The sequence below is a fragment of the Scophthalmus maximus genome, chromosome 1 (assembly GCF_022379125.1).
Source record: "Scophthalmus maximus strain ysfricsl-2021 chromosome 1, ASM2237912v1, whole genome shotgun sequence".
NCBI lineage: Eukaryota > Metazoa > Chordata > Actinopteri > Pleuronectiformes > Scophthalmidae > Scophthalmus > Scophthalmus maximus.
The window spans coordinates 23,370,417-23,390,188 of record NC_061515.1 but is presented as its reverse complement, the minus strand read 5'-3'; the positions used below and the strand labels follow the sequence as shown (position 1 = coordinate 23,390,188).

The 19,772-nt window shown below is 45.1% G+C and overlaps 1 protein-coding gene across 4 annotated transcripts in view; it reads left to right on the top strand.

Annotated features, from left to right (window-relative positions):
- Positions 1-19,772, top strand: part of LOC118299130 (receptor tyrosine-protein kinase erbB-4-like) — a 226,021-nt gene that overhangs the window by 154,360 nt on the left and 51,889 nt on the right. For all 4 annotated transcript variants that reach the window (XM_035622625.2, XM_035622606.2, XM_035622616.2 and 1 more), the window contains exons 6-15: positions 1,016-1,134; positions 1,774-1,915; positions 2,462-2,575; positions 4,611-4,737; positions 5,039-5,112; positions 5,935-6,025; positions 7,446-7,651; positions 9,431-9,563; positions 14,083-14,176; positions 16,674-16,828. In XM_035622625.2, coding sequence (XP_035478518.1) covers positions 1,016-1,134; positions 1,774-1,915; positions 2,462-2,575; positions 4,611-4,737; positions 5,039-5,112; positions 5,935-6,025; positions 7,446-7,651; positions 9,431-9,563; positions 14,083-14,176; positions 16,674-16,828 — 1,255 coding nt within the window. The remainder of the gene's footprint in view (positions 1-1,015; positions 1,135-1,773; positions 1,916-2,461; positions 2,576-4,610; positions 4,738-5,038; positions 5,113-5,934; positions 6,026-7,445; positions 7,652-9,430; positions 9,564-14,082; positions 14,177-16,673; positions 16,829-19,772) is intronic.

The window sequence follows — 19,772 nt, the reverse complement described above, 5'->3', positions numbered from 1 at the left end:
GAGGCGAACAACATATTAACAAAAGGAATGACAATAAGATAAAAAAAAGCTGCAGCAGCTGGGTTAATAAGATCAGGAACAACAGAAAAAGGAGTTCTCGTCATAGTTATAGGATGTTTAGAACTTGTTGTAAAAACTGAGGGACCGGCCTGTTTATTCTCACACCAACACAGACTACACAGCATTGTTTTTTTTCCATTTTTTCCCCCTACTGCATCATTATGTTTCCAGCACGACAGACAGTGAGCACAGCAGTTTTTAATGCCTCAGCTTCAAGCTCCTGCTGACTCGCTGGCTGGTATACCTCCTACTGTCCCAATAATATGTGGGAGGCTCCTCTTCAGCACAAGTATTGGAGCAACTCGAGGTACAAGCCACTTCCGAGTATTAGTGCTGGACTTATAATACTGACTAAGGCACTTTCCTTTATAGCAGTTTGGCAACGGAGTGCGGGGAATTGGAGGAGAAGCAGTGAATGGCTCCCCCCTGGTTACCACGAGGGTTGGCGGAGCAACAAATAAAGCTGGGATTTATGGGGATTATTAGCACAGTTGGAAGGAGTCTTGGCCAGTCAGTCCAATTGGCTGACAAAAAGCCATCGTGTGAAGGCAAATGTGGTGAATCGGTGGAGTCCAATGGCAAATTCTACGAACTTAATCTGTCTAAGAGAAACCAATGTAAATTCACTCTGGCGCCATCCCACCGCTCGTCACCGGGCTGAAGCCGGAGCGGTTTGGTTGATAAGAGGCCACAATAGTTTAAAAGTCTGTCTGGGTCATTCAGTCCTGTGAACCTTTGGATCCCAAAGCCACTTGTCCGCTCTTCAGGCTGCCGTAGCCCCTGATTTTGTTTCCTGCCTGGATTCCACATCAGACGTCGTTTTGTGTGCGGCCGCGCCGTGAGAGGAAAGTCCAGGGTGGCGACATTGTATCGTCTCCCTTTAATGAGTGTGAACGTGTGAGTACGTACGCCTGTGTCAGACCTTTAAAATTCCGTCTTTTCACTTCCTGGGCAGTGACAAAGACGGTGTGTGCAGAGCAGTGTGACGGTCGATGCTTCGGGCCTTACGTCAGCGACTGCTGCCATCGCGAGTGTGCCGGCGGCTGCTCGGGTCCCAAGGACACAGACTGCTTCGTACGTCAGCTTACACACACACACACACACACACACACACACACACACACACACACACGCTTCCTTCCTCATTTAAACCTCCAACACACATGTAAAGACAAAAAAGAAAAGAAAAAAGAAAGGCATATACACCCCCTCTTCCCCCACATTCAGCATCCCACATTCTCCGTGAGCACATCTTCCATGCAACATCTGTTTGTCATCCTCCCCGCCGGAGAATGATCCACTTTATTTACCGGCTGACGAAATGTTTGTCGTTATACAGGGCCGTAGAAATCTGCCGCTGTGGCTCCCTTTCGAAGACCAAATTGGTGATTCAGTGTTCCAATTAATATCACCGCAACTTCTTCCTGTTACGAGAACTTTTGCACGAACTGAAATTGAAGATGTAATTCACAGAAAGGTTAATTCAATCCAATTACCTCTGCTTAAGCCTGTAGCCGCAGACGACAAAAGACACTTTAGGGGATTATGGGAAAACATTTCACCATTTACATCAGGGCCGTGGATCAGTGGAACCAATTTTTCTCCCATTTGGCGCGGTCAGGATCTGACGTAAAAATGAAATGCAGCCGTAGTACCCCTTCGCTCACATCTAATGGCAGTCATGTGTTGTTGTTGTCTTTTTCTTTTTTCCAGGCTTGCACCAACTTCAACGACAGCGGCGCATGTGTAACCCAGTGCCCTCAGCCGTTTGTGTACAACCCTACCTCTTTCCAGTTAGAGCACAACCCCAGGGCCAAATACACTTACGGAGCCTTTTGCGTCAAGAAATGCCCACGTAAGCCTGCTTTCGAGGGGTTGCCAAAGAAAACGCTCCACGCAGCAGCAAACACGGCAGATACAGATACTGTAATATTACACAGCAGTTGCATAGATGCTCATAATGATGTTCCTAATTAAGTTTTACAGTCTGTGCAGCGGTGTCCTCTGAAGACGCATTTATCCTCATGTATCCTGAAATGATACTCCAGGCAATTATTTAAAGTCAAGATAAATGACTCAAACATAAATAAAATGTTTCTCACTCAACTATTCGTTTACTTCCTGCTTCTGGCATCTAAAAAGGCAACAAATTCCTTCTTTCGTGGATGTGGAGTGCAGCAGTAATTCAGCGAGCACGCACCAACAGATTGCATATTCAAGTTCCATCATCAAATGAACATACTCCAGTCGCACCAAATATTAATTTCTTACTCGTCCCGAGCAAAACAGACAATTAGTTTTGATCATTATACAAATGTGACTGAAAGACAATCAATCTTTCACCATCTGTGGTGGAAACGCTCTCATGAAAACGTTTAATTCTCTCACTCGGTTCTCACAGATAACTTTGTGGTGGACCACAGTTCCTGCGTCAGAGCTTGTCCCAGCAACAAGATGGAAGTGGAGGAGAACCGCATCAAAATGTGCATCCCCTGCACCGACATCTGTCCCAAAGGTAAGCCAATAATGGAATGTCCCTCAGTGATGCGCATACTCTGGCCAAGGCACAACGGTCCTGTTTTGAAACCAGATTCAAATCAGTAAGATCTGAATATTTACTTGGATCCACACAAAATTGCACCCTCCCCTAAATGTAACAGATTTATTTATTTTTAATCAAGATCTATGCATTATTCCCTCGGGAAATTGGGGAAAATGAGAATCCCGGATCTTCCCCTCTGTCCACATCCACACCAAAATGTATTGGGTTAAAATGGGTTCTCTCTTGGCCCATCCTTCCACCATCATTTTAGTTTTAGTTTGGCACATCAGACAGAAGACGTCATATTCCGAGTCTAATTTTGAATTCTGCACCTTATAGAAATTATGACGAGAACACTACAGTTGTTTACTTGACATCCAGCTGAACATGAGACCAAAAAAAAACAGGTTAAAATCGTAGCTAAAATGTATTATGCATTGACTTTTTCCTTCATATTGATATCCATACCAAAATATCTAACAAACCATTGTTTAACCAGGTTAAATTCAAGTTTTGTTTGAGGACATTTGTTATTAGAAAAAGGTGCTATTTTTGTTGCTAAAGCCTCTCCAGCTGCAACATACTCTCTTGCTTCTTTTCATTGTCACTGTGCTGCTGTCTTTGTAGAAGGATGACGTCCATATCTGTATCCCTGGGCACTTTAGCAGACATATGAGTCACCGAAAAAGAAATAAAGAAAGGCACATTGTTTGATCAAAATGTGACGCTTTGAGTGACTTTTACTCTGCGTCACCACTCCCAATATGATGAAAGTAGGAATGATGATGTATCAAATTGCCCACCGGCCCAGGGAGTGTCCACATATTTGTCTTAGAGGGACAAATAACGACAACAAATAGATTTTTATGATATTTCACAGAGAGGGAAATGCAGTGCAGGACGTGCCGAGGCCAGTTGATGGTTCACTGTATACAGAGTTGTATTCTGTACGATGAAAATCTGGTTTTATACCCATCCCCCCCTGCTTTCCTCACTTCCTGACCCAATGCACTTTCATTTACTGTGCGTACAAGTGCTTACTCTTACATTTAATAACTTTAAGCTAACAGTGATGATACTGGATCAACAGTAGCCCAGAGGAATTACTCTAACAAGCGTTATAGGAAATGTAATTACTGTTTTAACAGAGCCAGCTTCGCCGTCGTTACCTTCCACAAAATATACTTAGGGCTGATTTATTGATTCTAAAAAACATGCTCATTCTCATTATCCCCGCTCCATCCTGGAGGAGATGAATGTGACAAATGCGGCTTAAACGAAGGTCGCGTGTTTCCACAGTGAGAAACTGCCCTCACCGTACGAGTTACGAGTCCGTCTGCGCATGAGCATCAGCTAAAAGCCTAAAATGCCTAATGGGAAATTAAGCGGCATCACTTCACCTCGGTAAAGAGGATCCATCTTCGTGTTCTCACAGAGGTTGCTTCCCCTTTTTGAAGGGGAAGACAGCAGCGAGGCTGTGGTATCCGTTGATTGGATAATCTCTTGATTACATCGTCACGCAGCGGGGAGGGGTTAATGAGGGATAGCCTGAGGAACTGTGGGAAATGATAACAAATTAACATTTCAGATATGGAATTGGCTGGTATAAATCACTATCAAAAACTGGTTGCACCACTTAATGCCAACCTTATTCATCATCCCCCGCCCCCCATCCCCCCCGCCCGGTCTCTGTCAGAAATACTTGGCTCGCACTCGACCGCAAGTGTAATTAATGCAGATGTAATGAATTCATTACAAGGAGGAATTGGCTGTGGATTGGCCCATGGTTTCATTGAGAGGGGCCACGGCCTTTTCTATGCACCAAAAGCACGGGTGTATTTTCATAAAAGAGTGTAAAGAATTAAATGCTAATCGCAGTTTCACAAGGCGAGGTCTCTGCTGCACAAGGACACTTTGAATATACCTTAGATAATTTGTTCTCAGCCGAAGCTGCAAAACTGCTAATTATGTCTGATAATATATATGAGTGTGTGTTGTGCGGCGTCAGTGTGTGACGGCATTGGGACGGGCAGCCTGCAGACGGCTCAAACAGTGGACGCCAGCAACATTGACAAATTCGTCAACTGCACCAAAATCAACGGCAACCTCATCTTCCTCATCACTGGCATTAAAGGGTAAGTGACGGCTTGAAACCGCACACACACAAACACACACACACACACACACACGTCAATGAAAGATTGAAATACAACATTCGGCCCACACAGCCCCAGCAGATGGACCGAGTGTGCCTGTTTTGGACATTATTAGTCCAGCTGAAATGTAAAAACATGCATGCATCATATTCTCTTAATGCTGCGTTCGGCTTCACATTTATACATATGTAGTTGCACAGCAGTTCTTGAATGTATTTTGTTGTTTTTATGATAAAGGTAATATGTACTCTTCTCTGCGTCTGCTTCATGTTAACTTCAGGGACATGTATCACGGTATTGGACCTATGGACCCTGAACACCTCAACGCGTTCCGCACCGTGAAAGAGATCACCGGTAAAACTGCCTCACTGGAGTCACCTTGGAAATTGTGTGTGTGTGTGTGTGTGTGTGTGTGTGTGTGTGTGTGTGTGTGTGTGTGTGTGTGTGTGTGTGTGTGTGTGTGTGTGTGTGTGTGTGTGTGTGTGTGTGTGTGTGTGTGTGTGTGTGTGTGTGTGTGATTTATTTGGCCTCTGAGTTAGCAGGAGGAAAGCTGATGGTGAACTCTAAAAGGTGGTCTGATGGGTATTATGTCGTTGTGTGTGTCGTGTACTGTATGTGCTTATATAATGTAGAACATTGTGTGTGTGTGTGTGTGTGTATTTATTCATTAGCTATATGAGGCCTAAAGGGATGAGCAATACCTCATATACAAACCCTTTTGTCGTATTAAACTCTGACTTGCGGTTGAGCCAAACACCTAATGGAGTGAAACTGCATTTTCATAATGAAAACCCAAGCAATAAGAAAGAGCAATGGCCATTCTACTCCAGCCGTTTCCTGCTCTATCCCTTTAATGTCATTTCCACAGATGCTGATTTGATGTAAACTGTCATTAAAGGCAAGTGCAAGCGGACAAATTGTGCAGAATACTACATATCCATTCTTGTAATTAGAGTTGCCGTCTTCTCCCAGCACATTTGCAACTTTAAATAGGTTCTTTTTTTCTGTTGCTGTGAAAGACTCGTTGTACGCCATTAGGCTACTCCTTTTTCCTTTTTTTTCTCCAGCTCCTTTTCACCATTCCTTATTGAAAATCACGTATCAATTAGGAAATGATCCATAGACAGTTTTGCTAATCAGCGCAGTCCTGAAGTGGTTTTCCTGACGTGTCTTCAGGTTACCTCAACATCCAGTCTTGGCCCGAGAACATGACAGATCTGAGTGTTTTTTCCAGCCTGGCAACCATCGGTGGCAGATCTCTCTACAGGTATGTGAAAAGAAAGTCGGGCTTGTTGTTTTAGACACGAATGACTGTAGACTGTTGGAAACTTTTGTCTAATGATGATAGAGATTAAGGTGACTCAGGTGCACGCAAAGACCTGGGACCTCTGCTATGAAGCAAGTTCCACACACCCAGGATATGGAATCTGGCTTAACTGAACCTCTCCCCTCTTCATGACCTGTAAACTGGATATCAACTGTCTCAACCCTGGGTTTGCATATCCAGCAACGAGGAACTGCATGTGAATCAGGCGCAGTCGTTGATTAAAATCAACATGAAGAACCATGGATAAAGTTCTTTACACTGACATAGCATGCAAAAATCACCTTTTTAAGTGTTTGTGCGCATGTGTGTATCTGTGGAGCCTGCCAGCCCACAAACTGTGACAAAAAGACCACCCGGTCGTTTTTTGGGGGGCTTCGTTTTTGAATGAGACAGGACAAGCATCAACACTTTCAGGAATTATGTCAGGAACCAAATAATCTCTGTTCAATTAATGTGACTCGCATAAGCCTATGCCCAGATTGGACGCATGAAAAGTTTGGAAAAGTTAAATCCGATGTTACCTCGATAACCGCCACATCCTGCTTCGTAGTACAGGCCCCAGTCGTACTGCGAATTGAGAATGACTGTTGTGTTTGACACCATGTTTTATATATTTGAATTTAAACCATCGTCCTCCCTGCACATGATTCAGCTCTTTCTTTGTTCGGAAAGATCACTGTCTCTCTCGCCGTTTCCCCGTGTTGGGATGCTAACAGCTGAAGCTAATGAGCTGCGGCCCGTGTTGCGCTGTGCGGCGCGCCGCTTTGCTGTCACGCATGCTTTGATTAGCCCGGCTTTGATGGCGGGCTCCGTGTTCACTTACAAGCAGCAGATCCGAGGGATCGCGCCGCAGAGGAGAACCCATCCATGTTGTCTAAATGCCAGCTATGAACATGAAGCTCGGCGGTCTTTCATTCAGAACTGGAGCAACATCCTTCATCCTCATCTTCTTCATCTTCCATTCCTCCTCCTCAACTTTTCTTTCATTTCATTGTACTCCTCTCTCTCCTCTTCTCTTTCTACTTCCGCCTCCTCTTGTTTTCCTTCTGCTCTCCCATCATCTTCCCTCTTCCTCCTATTTTCTTCACCCACACTCCACTCTTATTGTCTTTGCCTCGACCTCATCCCCTACTTTCTATATCTCACCATTTTCTTTTTTCATCCTGTCCCAACCTTTCTCTGTCCCTATGTCCTCTCCCTCGTTTATCTTTTAAATCCTCACTTACTCCTTTCGCCCTTTTTTCTTTCTCTCGCCTTGAATTTATCTCTCGTTCAAATTTCTGTCCAAATCTTCCATGTGCCTCTTTATCTCCTCTCTGATTCACTCCCTTCACTCCTGTCTCTCTCTCCTCCCCTGCAGCGGAAGTGGCATTTCTCTGCTGATCCTGAAGCAGCGTTGGATCTCCTCCCTCCAGTTCCAGTCGCTGGACGAGATCAGCGCCGGCAATGTTTATATCTTCAACAACAGCCGACTGTGTTTCTACAACACAGTCAACTGGACGACGCTCTTCAGGACGCCGAGCCAGAAGGTCCTCATCCGCAACAACCGAGATCCAAAGGAATGCAGTGAGTGTCGGCGGAGGGATGGGGAACAGTTCCGTCCTAACATTTTGTGCAATGATAAACCAGCCCTGTCAGCAAAAAGTTAATATCTAAGTTAAACACTAAATCCACAAAAGCTGAGCTGCAAAAGATAATGTCCCATTCCCACTCATTTCAGCCAAAAAATATTTGCACATTCGCCCAAATTAATTAAACAGCGTATCCTGAGCAACAGACAAATTAAACCTAAACCGATTCACTTCCGTCCCAGCCACTGAGCAGAGGATGAAACATATACTTTGGGTATCTGTTTATAGACAAAATTGCCTCATTGCCTTTAATTTTGAGAATTTTAGAAATTAGATCTTTTTATATTCATATCTGATGAAGATGCAGCGATTGACATCTTTATGCACCTGTGATCTGTGATGCAGGGAAATAGTTTAACACACACACACAAACGCACACACTTACTGCACAATTGCTTAACACACAACCAGCAGTATCCAAACACCCATTCAGTCTTCTTGTTTTGTTATTTGCCCTCTCATGAATTCTGAATTGCATATGTGTGTGCAACTCCAGCCCCAACCCTATTGCATCACATATGCCGACATGCCTGTTTCCAAGGCGACAGTATCGTTGTCATCTCTCGCTCCTCTGGCCGCGTCATGGAAGCCCTAGTTGAGCTCCCGGTGAGGAAAGTGCTCACTGCAACATGTGGTGGATCAAGATCACTGCTGACCATTGTGAAGTGGAATCTGCATGTGGTTCAGGTGCAGATGGTGGAAACTGACCTCATAATTTGTTTCAGTGAGAATACATTAAAATACATATTAATTTTAATATTGGTAAAATGACTGTTTTAATGAGGAAAAATTGGGACCAGTGGAAGACAGATAGCTGGGGATCAAACTACCGACCTTCTGACAAACCTACTCTACCTCCTGAACCCTACTGACCACGTTATTCTTCTTTCACCATGATTTTGATCTCATTTATATTTTAACACTTTGACAGCTTGTGCGATAAATGTTTTCCAATAAAGCTCACTGTGACAGAGATAAGTGGAAAACACACGTGGGCCACTGTAGTTTTTCTTAGCCCCGCCAGGCTGTGGTTGGTATCAATAGCCAGTTAATGAGTGTGGGGTGTGCGTTTGTATGTAAGTGATCAATTTCTTCATTAGGCTCAACCCCCTCCCCGTCCTTCCCACCATTGAGTGTAAAGCTGTTGACAAAAAGGCCCGGCCCCCACTAGGGATGCTGGTGACTCTTCCGGGACGGAGGACACTCAGTCCAATGAACAGCATTGATTATGAAAACAAACAAATAAACAAAAAATAAAGACTTAGGGTCCTGGGTGGGTCTTTAATTGCAGGGGTGTGGAGAATACCAATGTTTACCGCCCTCACCTACTGTACACTAATGCATGCGCGCGCACACACACACACACACACACACACACACACACACACACACACAGAATGTGTAGTAACACGCAGTGAGATAAATGCCTGCACAGGCACCAACACTAACGTATTTCTTCTTACAGTCTGCAAATCCATTTGCATACAATATGTTAGGATAGTATAAGACATTCCTTTATTTGTCCCACAACGGGGAAACGTGGGTGTTATAGCAGCAAAGTGGATAGCAGGAATTTAAACAAGACAGCAATAAGATGTGTACAAAATATAAATATCATATACAGACATGTGCAGTTACAGTAACAACTGATGTTACTGCTTGATTTTTATGTTGTTTTCATGTTCATGTTTATTTCCCCCCCTTCTCTCCACAGCTCAGCAGCGGATGGTGTGCGACCGGATGTGTTCCGACGACGGCTGCTGGGGCCCGGGGCCAGACCAGTGTCTCTCCTGTCGATACTTCAGACGAGGCCGCACCTGCGTTGAGTCTTGCAACCTCTTTGATGGGTGAGCAGTCGGTTTATTCCCTCTGATGCACTCTGGACAAATGTTTTTGAAAAAGTGTATCTAAAATGTTGGAGCTGATGCGACGCACATCTTTAAAACTGCCCCCATATGTGAACATTTCCCTGAACGCCACGTCTTCTGGGCACACGCTGCATCGATTCCCGTGCAAACAGCCAAACATGACAAGTGGAGGAGGCTGAATCAATTTAAAACAGCCTGGATGCATGAGATTGAAGTCAAAACATCCTCGAGCACTCTGGAGGAGGAGAGTCTAATTGCCAATTGGCATGAAGGTAATGAGATGAACCAATAAGGGATTTCACACATTGCATGGTTCACTTGCGCAGTGAAAGGAACGTTTGACTGCGCGTTACATCCATTGTCCAAAATTATTTCGGATTGATTGTTGCAGGATTCTATTTTTTATTTACGTTTTTACAAATCACCCAACTCCGGCTGACAGATTCAAGTGAGGGAAATGACTGAGATTTCCAACAGTGGACCCCCACAGTGTCCTCGCAATCCACTGATGTTCCGTTTCCAGTGTGAATAACCGCATTCAGGGCAGTGCGTTGCGCCGCACATGAAAAAGACCACCGCCAACTCACCTGGGGAGAAACTCGTCTTTGTAGATGTAGTTTTCCAGCCCTTCTGTGCTACTCTTGAATGAACGAGGGAGACGCTTGCGCATCACACCACTTGAAAGCAAACGTCTAAAATAAGACTGTACCGGCAGCACCTGCCACGAGGAAAAGACGACTTCTTCTTCCAAGCTGTTAAGTCAAGCTAGTGTTTTCCCCCTGGGAGGAGGGAGGAGGGGGGAGAGAGGGTGCCCGTACGTGTGCAGGGAGGCGGCGTGTGAGAGCGAGCAACGCTCGGTCATGTTGACTTGTTGCTCGGCCCTTTATTTTTTTTCTTCCCCGGCAACGTTTGTGGAAGGGGAGCTTTGAAGTTGCCGGGGAAAACAGCTCACAGCGAAGGCTTTGAAGCAGACGGGAAGAGGAGAAGGCGCGCGGTAGGGCGCCGCTGAAGCGTGCTCGTCTTCACTCTACTGTAAATACAGTCACTGTGATGTATTATAACTAACATTCGACAGGCCCACCTCTTGCTGTGTGTCGCAAGCGTGACTGTGAAAATCTAAAGGTTTTGCCCCAATGTAAGAAGTCACCTCCTGCCAAGCATCAGTACTTTAAAAAAAATTATCTTCGGAAGATTAATGGAAGCTTCTTTTTTTTTTATATGTACTTTATATACAGAGTGACTACTACTGTATGCTTCTTATCTCACTCAAACCAACATTAAATCTGACAATTTTTTTGTACTTGGTTCCTCAGATTATAACTTGCTAAGTGTTGGTTGAACATTACCAGCTGGGTGCTGACATATCCCTAACCCTAACCCTAACCAAAAATAAACTGCAGAATGAAGGTACGTGAGTCAGAAGGGGCTTACGTGACCACAGAATAAACTTTTTTTTTCCACAACTCAGTTATCATTCACATTAAGTTACATTAATGAGGATCGATGAAGTGATTGGTATTTGTTTAATAAGAGCGCAGAATGAGAGATCAAGCCTGTTGTTTTGCACCGTTTCTTGCAGTAACTGTCACCGGTAATAAAAATCATCATCAATTATCTTAGGATTTAGGAGTGGAGGCTGCTGCCTGTCTAAATATATCATCACCCTAATCCAGTACAGATAGAGAGAGGCTGTTTCAGCAGTTTCTTATTTTACAAGGCAACGAAAGAAAAAAAAAAGGAAGGAACTGGCATATGAAACCTGGCTGCCTGTTTAAATTAATTCACTAGTTCACTCTTTGAATAAAGTTATGTTTGTTCAGTTACCATCACTTTTGAGAGTCATACATGTTTGTTCCCATCAGCAATACAATTAAATTAACTTTACTGCCTATTTGTGTTCTCTATAATTAAAGAGAGGAGTTAAAAGTAAAAAAATAAAATAATGACATGGTGGGGGATAAATGAATAAAAAAAAGAATCTGTGTGAATACTAGTATAATTAATATGATTGTGTGTGTTTATAAACATTTGTTTCCAGAATCTTGTAGTTGCTGCGTATGATCTTGATATCTCTGTTAACCTTTAACCTCTCCACTTGACCATACATCTCTAAAGGATTTGGTGTTAGCTCATTAAATATGTTTTCACGTTGGCGATATAAAATCTTCAGATTCCTCTGTTCACCCCTCGTTACATCTCCATTCTTAATGAGGAGAGGCACCAATTCCCTTTAGTTTTAAGGTCTGTTGAATAAAACAAAGGAAGAGCAAAGGATTGCGAGAGGCGGAAGAGCAACGTCCGAGATGATGTCCACTGGGATCGTGGGAGGAGGGAGGAAGTAGATTATGGAGGCGTTGATTAAAAAAAAAGTTCCTCTGGTGGGGTTGGCCATGCTCTGGTTTGCAGGAGGTTTAGAGGTCTGAATGGTGGCCACAGTCTTGCTTAAATTCCTGCTAAAACGGGGCTAATCCCCCCTCGGGCCGTCCACCGACAGGGCCTTGGCACACACTTCCAGCCGTGAAGGGGGCCAATCAGGAGGAACGGCTTTCGCTGAATGGAAATGACCCTTGAGAGCAGTGCCGCCGAGGTCTTTGTCTCCCACCCATTCTCCTCCATGTATGTTTTTTTCTTCAACTCATGCAACAAAGGAGACCTCTCTCCACTGCCCAGGCCCCCTTTTTTTAAAAGATTCCCCTGGATGAAGCTTCCGGGAGAGAAATCTAATTTATTTTGGAACGAGGGAAAGAAAGAAAGACAAAGTGGGAATGTGAAGAGAGCAATGGGAATTCCCTTTGAGTCCGCTGAAAACCTTATTCACAAAAGGACGCGTTGTGATACTGTATGTTTGGACGTTTGAGACAAACTACTGTAGGCACCCTTAAAAAAAAAGAAAAAAAGCTCTGACATAGACAAGAAATCTGAGATTTCTATCAAGTTTTTTTTTTCTGTTGCCCCTTAAATGTGACACAGTTGTGTCTGTTTTCAATTTCTGTAGCTTTTAGAAGCACCAAGTCTGGAAGATTTTATTATGATATTCACTCCTTCAAATTGCAAAACACACCCCCGGGGGATCTTAATGTGCCAGCTCGAGATCCTTTAAAGAAGTCTCACAAATCTGTTGGCTCTTTATTTCACAATAACATCACACACACACACACATATACACGCACACACACGCACACACACGCACACACACACACACACACACACACACACACACACACACACACACACACACACACACACACACACACACACACACACACACACACACACACACACACACACACACACACACACACACACACACACACACACACACACACACACACACACACAGAGAGAGAGGGTAGCTCTCATTATCCCAGCACTGTGAGAAGGTGAGGAGGTTTGTAAATGGGCGAATCCTCCACTGAGGGCGTCTGTCCTCTTCATCGGGGCGATCGATCCTTCTGATGTGAAAAGTGTTTCTGATCGGCAGCCATTGCTATTGGCAGCAGCCCGTCTCTGCTCGCCGGGGACGCAGCGCTTCAAAAGACCAAGATAATGCGCTGATTCGGAGACAAACAAGGGAGAAATGTATAGATCGGCCGCCCATACACACACACACACACACACACACACACACACACACACACACACACACACACACACACACACACACACACACACACAAACGCTCTCACACACACACACACACACACGCACACGCACACAAACGCTCACACACGTGGACCTTTAAGAATTGAGCAGTATGGCCTCAGGCTCAGTGCAGTTTCTGCCGATATAATTGCTGTGAATAAGCCCAATATTGAGCTTTATTGTTAACCTCAATTCCTTTAGAAGAAAAAACCATCATGGTATGAGCTACATGCATCTCTATAACTGACTCAAAAAACCCCGAGTCTATTAGATCTCCCACCAGTTGCACCGGCTGCAAATTTGGACTTTTCTTAACCTTTTCTTCCTCCCATCCTCGTGCCCCCACCATCAGTTCCTCCCCCTTCACCCTAGCCAAAACAAAGAAGCTGAACCTCTCCCTAGCCTCCTTTGCCATCCTTTTCTCTTATTTTTCCTCTTATTCCCTCCCACCAGCACTCTACGCATCCCCTAGTGTTTCCCCGTGATTTAAAAAAAAGCTTTTCACTATTCATGAGCCTCCTCTGTTAGCATATTGACCACGCTGAGCCTTTACCTTGCCCAAATAGTCTCAGGCAGCTCGCTGCCCTGCGTGCCCCCTGTGCCAGAGGGCGCCCTTGCGAGTCAGCGCAGACGGGAGTCTTGGAGATGGGCATGAGTAAATGAAGGTTTAACCTTCTCCTCCCTTTGCTGTGTTGGTTTGAAATCAAAAAGGCTCCTATGTTCCGCTTGTGCGCATATGCACACAGCATACTTCAAAATCTCCCCCCAGCAGGCTCTTAATCAATATTTCAATGTGAGTACGCTCTCAAATCTATAATGCATGCGTCTCTATCTTGATTTCCCCTACCTCTCTCAGGGAAGTGCGGGAATTTGCCAATGGATCCGTGTGTCTGGAGTGTGACGGCCAATGTGAGAAGATGGATGGGAACGCCGCCACATGTCTTGGACAGGTAAGAGTTTTACTTCAGACACCCTCGAGGTCAACTATATTCACTCCAGAAATACTTTCTCTAGAAGGAGACTCTTCCCCTTTTAGATTAAAACAACTCCACTCATTTTTCTGTGTAAGATAGTCTCATATCTCCTGCGTGCCGGAATGGATTTCCAACCGATTTTGTGGGAGTCTATCTGTTTTGGCGCGCAGGATTCCAGAAGATATAAGTGCTGCGTTCGCAAAGGTGAATGGGAGGTTAATGGGAGTAATGATGAACTACTGTGGCTACTTCAGGAGGCAAGCTTTTGGCAAGCACACAGAGACTCAAAAACCGGTGAAAGGAGATTAGTTATGACCTTCCCATAAAGTTTCTGTTAGTCTCGGATGTGATCGCACCACGATTCTCCAAAATGGTAGTTTCCCTGTAAAATGTCAGATGAAATGCATGTCTGCACATATGAACACAAGACACAAACACACACGTCTGCTCTTGCAAGGCTGCATCATTTGCATTGTACCACGACACACCAGAGGTTCCCAAACCTGGGCGGCACAGAAAATCACCGCATAGGTCGATGGATGATTAGGTTGGATAGAAAAACAGAAAACATTTATTTCTCTAACACAGGTTTTTGGGGGTTTCTTTCAGGCTGAACATTAAGTTTTTAAAACTAAGACGGTCAATATTCATCATTTTCCTTATTGTCACCTAATCCCACAAAATAACCAAACCATGGTTGACTTAGGAATACATAACAAAAACGGGATAAAAAGACATAATGTATTAACTCAACCTCCACATTTAGATGAAAACAGCAGCAACTAAATACAACACAAGTTTGACTTGAGATATGCTGCATATAGGAACAAGTAACCACACGGCCGACGTCTTAGAGGCCCACATAAAAATAACTGATGCCATTGACAAGTAAAACTCTAATGCTTATAGAAATAGCAAATGTTTTACACAATATTAGAATCATACAAAGTTAAACCTGCATTAGAACTCACACTTGTTGGTGTGTTCTTATGTTTGGACACATTTGGGAAGAAGAGAGACCAGGAACATGCAACCGTTGTTTAAGGCACAGAAAAATGATCCCTGAGACATATTCATTTACTCCTGTTTGTGAAACATTTGCTAAAAATGATGGTGTCCAGCTGTCTGAAGAAATTACATTTTAAAAGGTTATAAATATATATATGTGACCTATTTTTTTTTTTTAAGATTCATGGCTTGAGGGTCCTTTGGGTTGAATGCCACAGACAGGGAATGGATGTCAAAAAGTGCTGTCAGGGCGACAAGCACATTTGTAGTGTTCTCATTACAGAAAGTTTCCGCACAACTCATGTGGCGGGATTTAGCGGTTGTGTGAGTAACCTTTTGTGACTGTCCCCCGAGCGAGAGAGGAACGAGAGGGAGAGGATAAGAGATGGAGAGAGAGAAAGAGAGAGAGAGAGTCAAGGATGCACAGTGGCTTCTGACTTTGAGATGCTGGTCACAGTAGAGTAGTAAATAACACCAGAGTCAATCATCCACAGACGCCCTCACACTCAAACACGCATGCATACGGCGCGCACCGACACACTCGGATGCATTCAGACATCTGTATGCGTCCTCACTTTTAGCGCGCGGGCACACATTGCATCGGCACAAACATGCAAAGTGAGAATAATCTTTATTGATGCCGTGTGTCTGGAAGTGTCAGACTTGTGTGTGGAGCTGTCCATCAGGTCACCGCCGTTGTCATTAGCAACCGTCTGCTAAATCTCCCAGCGCCCAGAATACAACAGCGGCTTGTTGACAGCAGCACGCCCGAATCTTTGCACAGTTCACTCTTCAGTCAATACCTCCATCACACACACACACACACACAGACACACACACACACACACACACGCTGTTCATGCAGTTGTTCTCTTGCTGCTTTCATATACGCACGCGCACACACCGTTATATGCCTGACTTATTCATGACCCTGCTGCAGCTGAAGCTTGTGCTCAGTTACAACTTGTCATCTCCTCCATCACAGTCTCCGCGCCGTAGATTGACACGACCCGATTCAGTATGCATTTTGCCAATTTTTACAGATGCGCGGTGGAATACGCAGTGGGCTGTTTTGCTTGACACATGATAAATTAATGAACGGAATTCATGCGGGTGCCGCTAGTCGCGTTAGCTGTGGTAGGAAGTGAGCAAATTGACATGATTCGCCAGGTCTAAATCTGATTATTTTTAACGCTCCTCTCGCCCCTCATGTATTTTTTCTACATTTCCATTATTTCCCCTTGCTTTATCCCATTCCTTGTTCCATAACTTCATTTGGTCCTGCTACTTTCCTTCACCTCTTCGCCCATTATTTTCCTTCTCCCTCTTCATTTGCCCCTTTCTGTCTTTCTAATCCTTTTACTGCACCCTTCTCCTCTTCCTTTTTTTATATTCTACCCCTGTCCACCACCTCCTCCTAACCTGTCCTCTCATCTTCCTCCTCCTTGTTTCGCTCTCCTCTCAGGGCCCGGACCAATGTGTAAAATGTCTCCACTTCAAAGATGGACCCAACTGCGTGGAGAAGTGCCCCGACGGGTTGCAGGGAGCCAACAGTTTCATCTTCAAATACGCCAAGGCCAACAATGAGTGTCATCCCTGTCATGCCAACTGCACCCAAGGGTAAGAGTAGGATGATACATAAATGTGTATTGAGTCTGTGAACAAAAATATAATACTTTTCTTTAAGGTGGTTGCTTGTTTTTTTACCTTCTTGAGCGTCCTCTGGCGTTTGTGTTGTTAAAAGCATTGTGAAGACATGCTGCATTGTGCTCGCGCGGCCTTGCAGACATGCAGTTCCCCCCCTCGTAAGGAGAGAAGATGACTTAATTGCGCAACCCCTGGATTCCCCGAGAGGGTGCTGGCTCCTGGGGGCCCTGTTATAGGGGCAAAAAGCAATGACCCTTCAGGCCATGCATAGTACAGTGCAGACGACGGGATGGGTGCTGAGAGGCAGTGGGTTCAGGGGAGATATGGAGCCAGGGGAATGAGTACAGCAGAGAAATGTAAACTCAGAAAAGCCTGAGAGGAGAGTTTGCAAATGGAGTTGGCGGAAAAGCTGCATGAAAGCAAAGACCTGATGTATATGTTTGGACGAGCCAAATATACTTCATTATGGAGTTATACAGGATTCGCTAGAAAAATACTTGCTGTTGTTTCTATCAAAAACAATGAGTTTTGTTTCTCTGTTTTACTCAACCAGGAGGGATTAGATGGCAAAAGTGCAAACCATCAATTTGCTGCTTTTCTACTTTTAGTCCCAGGTTCTCAAATTTAAGCATCTACTATTTGTACTCTATTGTGAATTGAATTTGAGGTGTGTGTGTGTGTGTGTGGGGGGGGGGGGTTATCGTGATCTGGTAAAACAAGAAAATAGGAAACTCAAGACGGATGTTTGTCACTATTTGCTGTGATTTTTAGGGAAAAAACGTTTAAAAAATAATTCGGAACCGTCAACCAATTCATCGATTGATCAAGTAACTTTTGGGGTTTTGTTTGGGGGATAATTAGATCATGGCATTTTAAATCTGCACTTAAAGCAGTAGTTGAACATTGTGGGAAACACTTACTTGTCGAGAGTTAGAGGAAAAGATCAATACCAATTCTTATATCTGCACACTAAGAAAAGCCACAACCATCAGCCAATTAGCTCAGCATTAAGACTAGAAACATTACAGCAATTTTAAGTGAGGTCCAGAAGCAAAAGTTTTCTCTTACATGTATTACACCCCTGCTCTGCGTCTCCTTCTTCCATCTCTCCCTTGTCTCCCATGATTCTGCAGGTATCTTTAACATTTTCCAACATTGTTTCAATAAAGATGAAGCTAAAAATCAATACAATGCCAACCGGGCCAGTAAATTAGGACATTTTATTTGTTTGAAAATCTTAAATTGTGTGTAGTTGAGTCAAAAACACACACAAAATTAAAAAAAAAAGATCTCCTGAAATTAGCCATAGTGGTTTTGTGATGTTTGGAAGGATTCATACATCAGAGAGACGATGATGGACAAATGGCCGGGGTACAGCGCGTCGGGGGACGCCCTGAAACCTAGCAACAGATGGATGGCTGGAGAGATGATGTGAGGTGGAGAGGGACTTAATGTTCTGCTGCTCACATAACAGAAGGTCATTTTATTGTACTGCAGCTGCCCTGTAAATGCTCATAATATTAGTGCTGCTTTAAAGGGCCCATATTATGCCCCCTTTTACACAAGTTACATTGGTTTTCAGGTGTGTGAACTACATGTCTTTGCCATTCCATGTCAAAACAGCTCAAGGATCAAGCCACACAGCACCCTTCTCTTTCTGTATAAACAGCCCTGTGAGACTACGGTCGATTCCAGCGTTTTCCTGCTCACTCCTCGCCCCCCTCCCTTCGTGTTCCGCAAAGCTCCGCCTCGCTCCTCCCCGGGTCTGCTGCCATGACAACAGTCGCACGTAACAAGGCACAGACACGACGTAGAGACCCGGGAGGCCCAGCGAACACGTTCTCCATAATTAGGCCGCGACCGACCGCCGGCAGTCGCGACCGAACGCCGGAAGCCGGGAGACGCGACCGAACGCCGGAAGCCGGGAGACGCGACCGACCTCCGCAAGCTGCGACCGACCGCCGCAAGCCGGGAGCCACGACCTCCGCCGCAAGCCGGGAGCCACGACCTACCGCCGGCAGCCGCGACCTCCGGCGCAAGCCGGGAGCCGCGACCGACCTCCGCAAGCCACGACCGACCGCCGCAAGCCGCGACCTACCGCCGGCAGCCGCGACCTCCGCCGCAAGCTGCGACCGACTGCCGGGAGCCGGGACCGACCGCCGGCAGCCGCGACCTACGCCGCAAGCCGGGAGCCGCGACCTACCGCCGGCAGACGCGACCGAACGCCGGCAGCCGCGAGAAAATGATGGCGTAGACGCGATCAGTTTTTCCGCACTTCAAGGGGGGAGGTGCTGCTCGGGTTGGGGGCGTGGTCGCCCCAGTTGCAGGAGTCAACTTACGTCACTTGACGCCCGGGCTGTGAATGGCTCGTTTACAGACCGTCTGCACAATCAACCCAAACCACGGATCAACGACTCATTGTTTTCTTTTCATTCTCCGTGGGCTGGCAGACACCCCAGATAACCAAATATACGTGGAGGCAGGCTGAAAAGGTGCCTGGAGCATAATATGCCCCCTTTAAAGAGTCAGTGGAAAAAATAAGCTGGGGTAAAGAAGAGAAAGTGTGAAGGAGAGATGAGGACAATGAATGCAAATGTAGCAGGGGAGATGAGTGTTGTAAAAAGTGAAGGTTCAAAGCCGAAAAGAGGTCGATTGTGAGGTTATAATTATTCACATGACAGCTTTCACTCAGATACGCTCACACATTTCTGACGCCGTGAAGACTAATACCAATCTGTCGTGACAACACCTCCATCAGGCCTTGTTATTTCACCCTGCCCTCTGGCCACGGGGTGGTGCGGATTACCATCACGATATGGAAGCTGAGGCTGGGGATTTGAAGGTACGCTCTAAAGTGAGACATTTCAGGGGTCAGAGGTCAGTGTCGGGAGGAAAATCAACACTGGCAGAGCCTGTG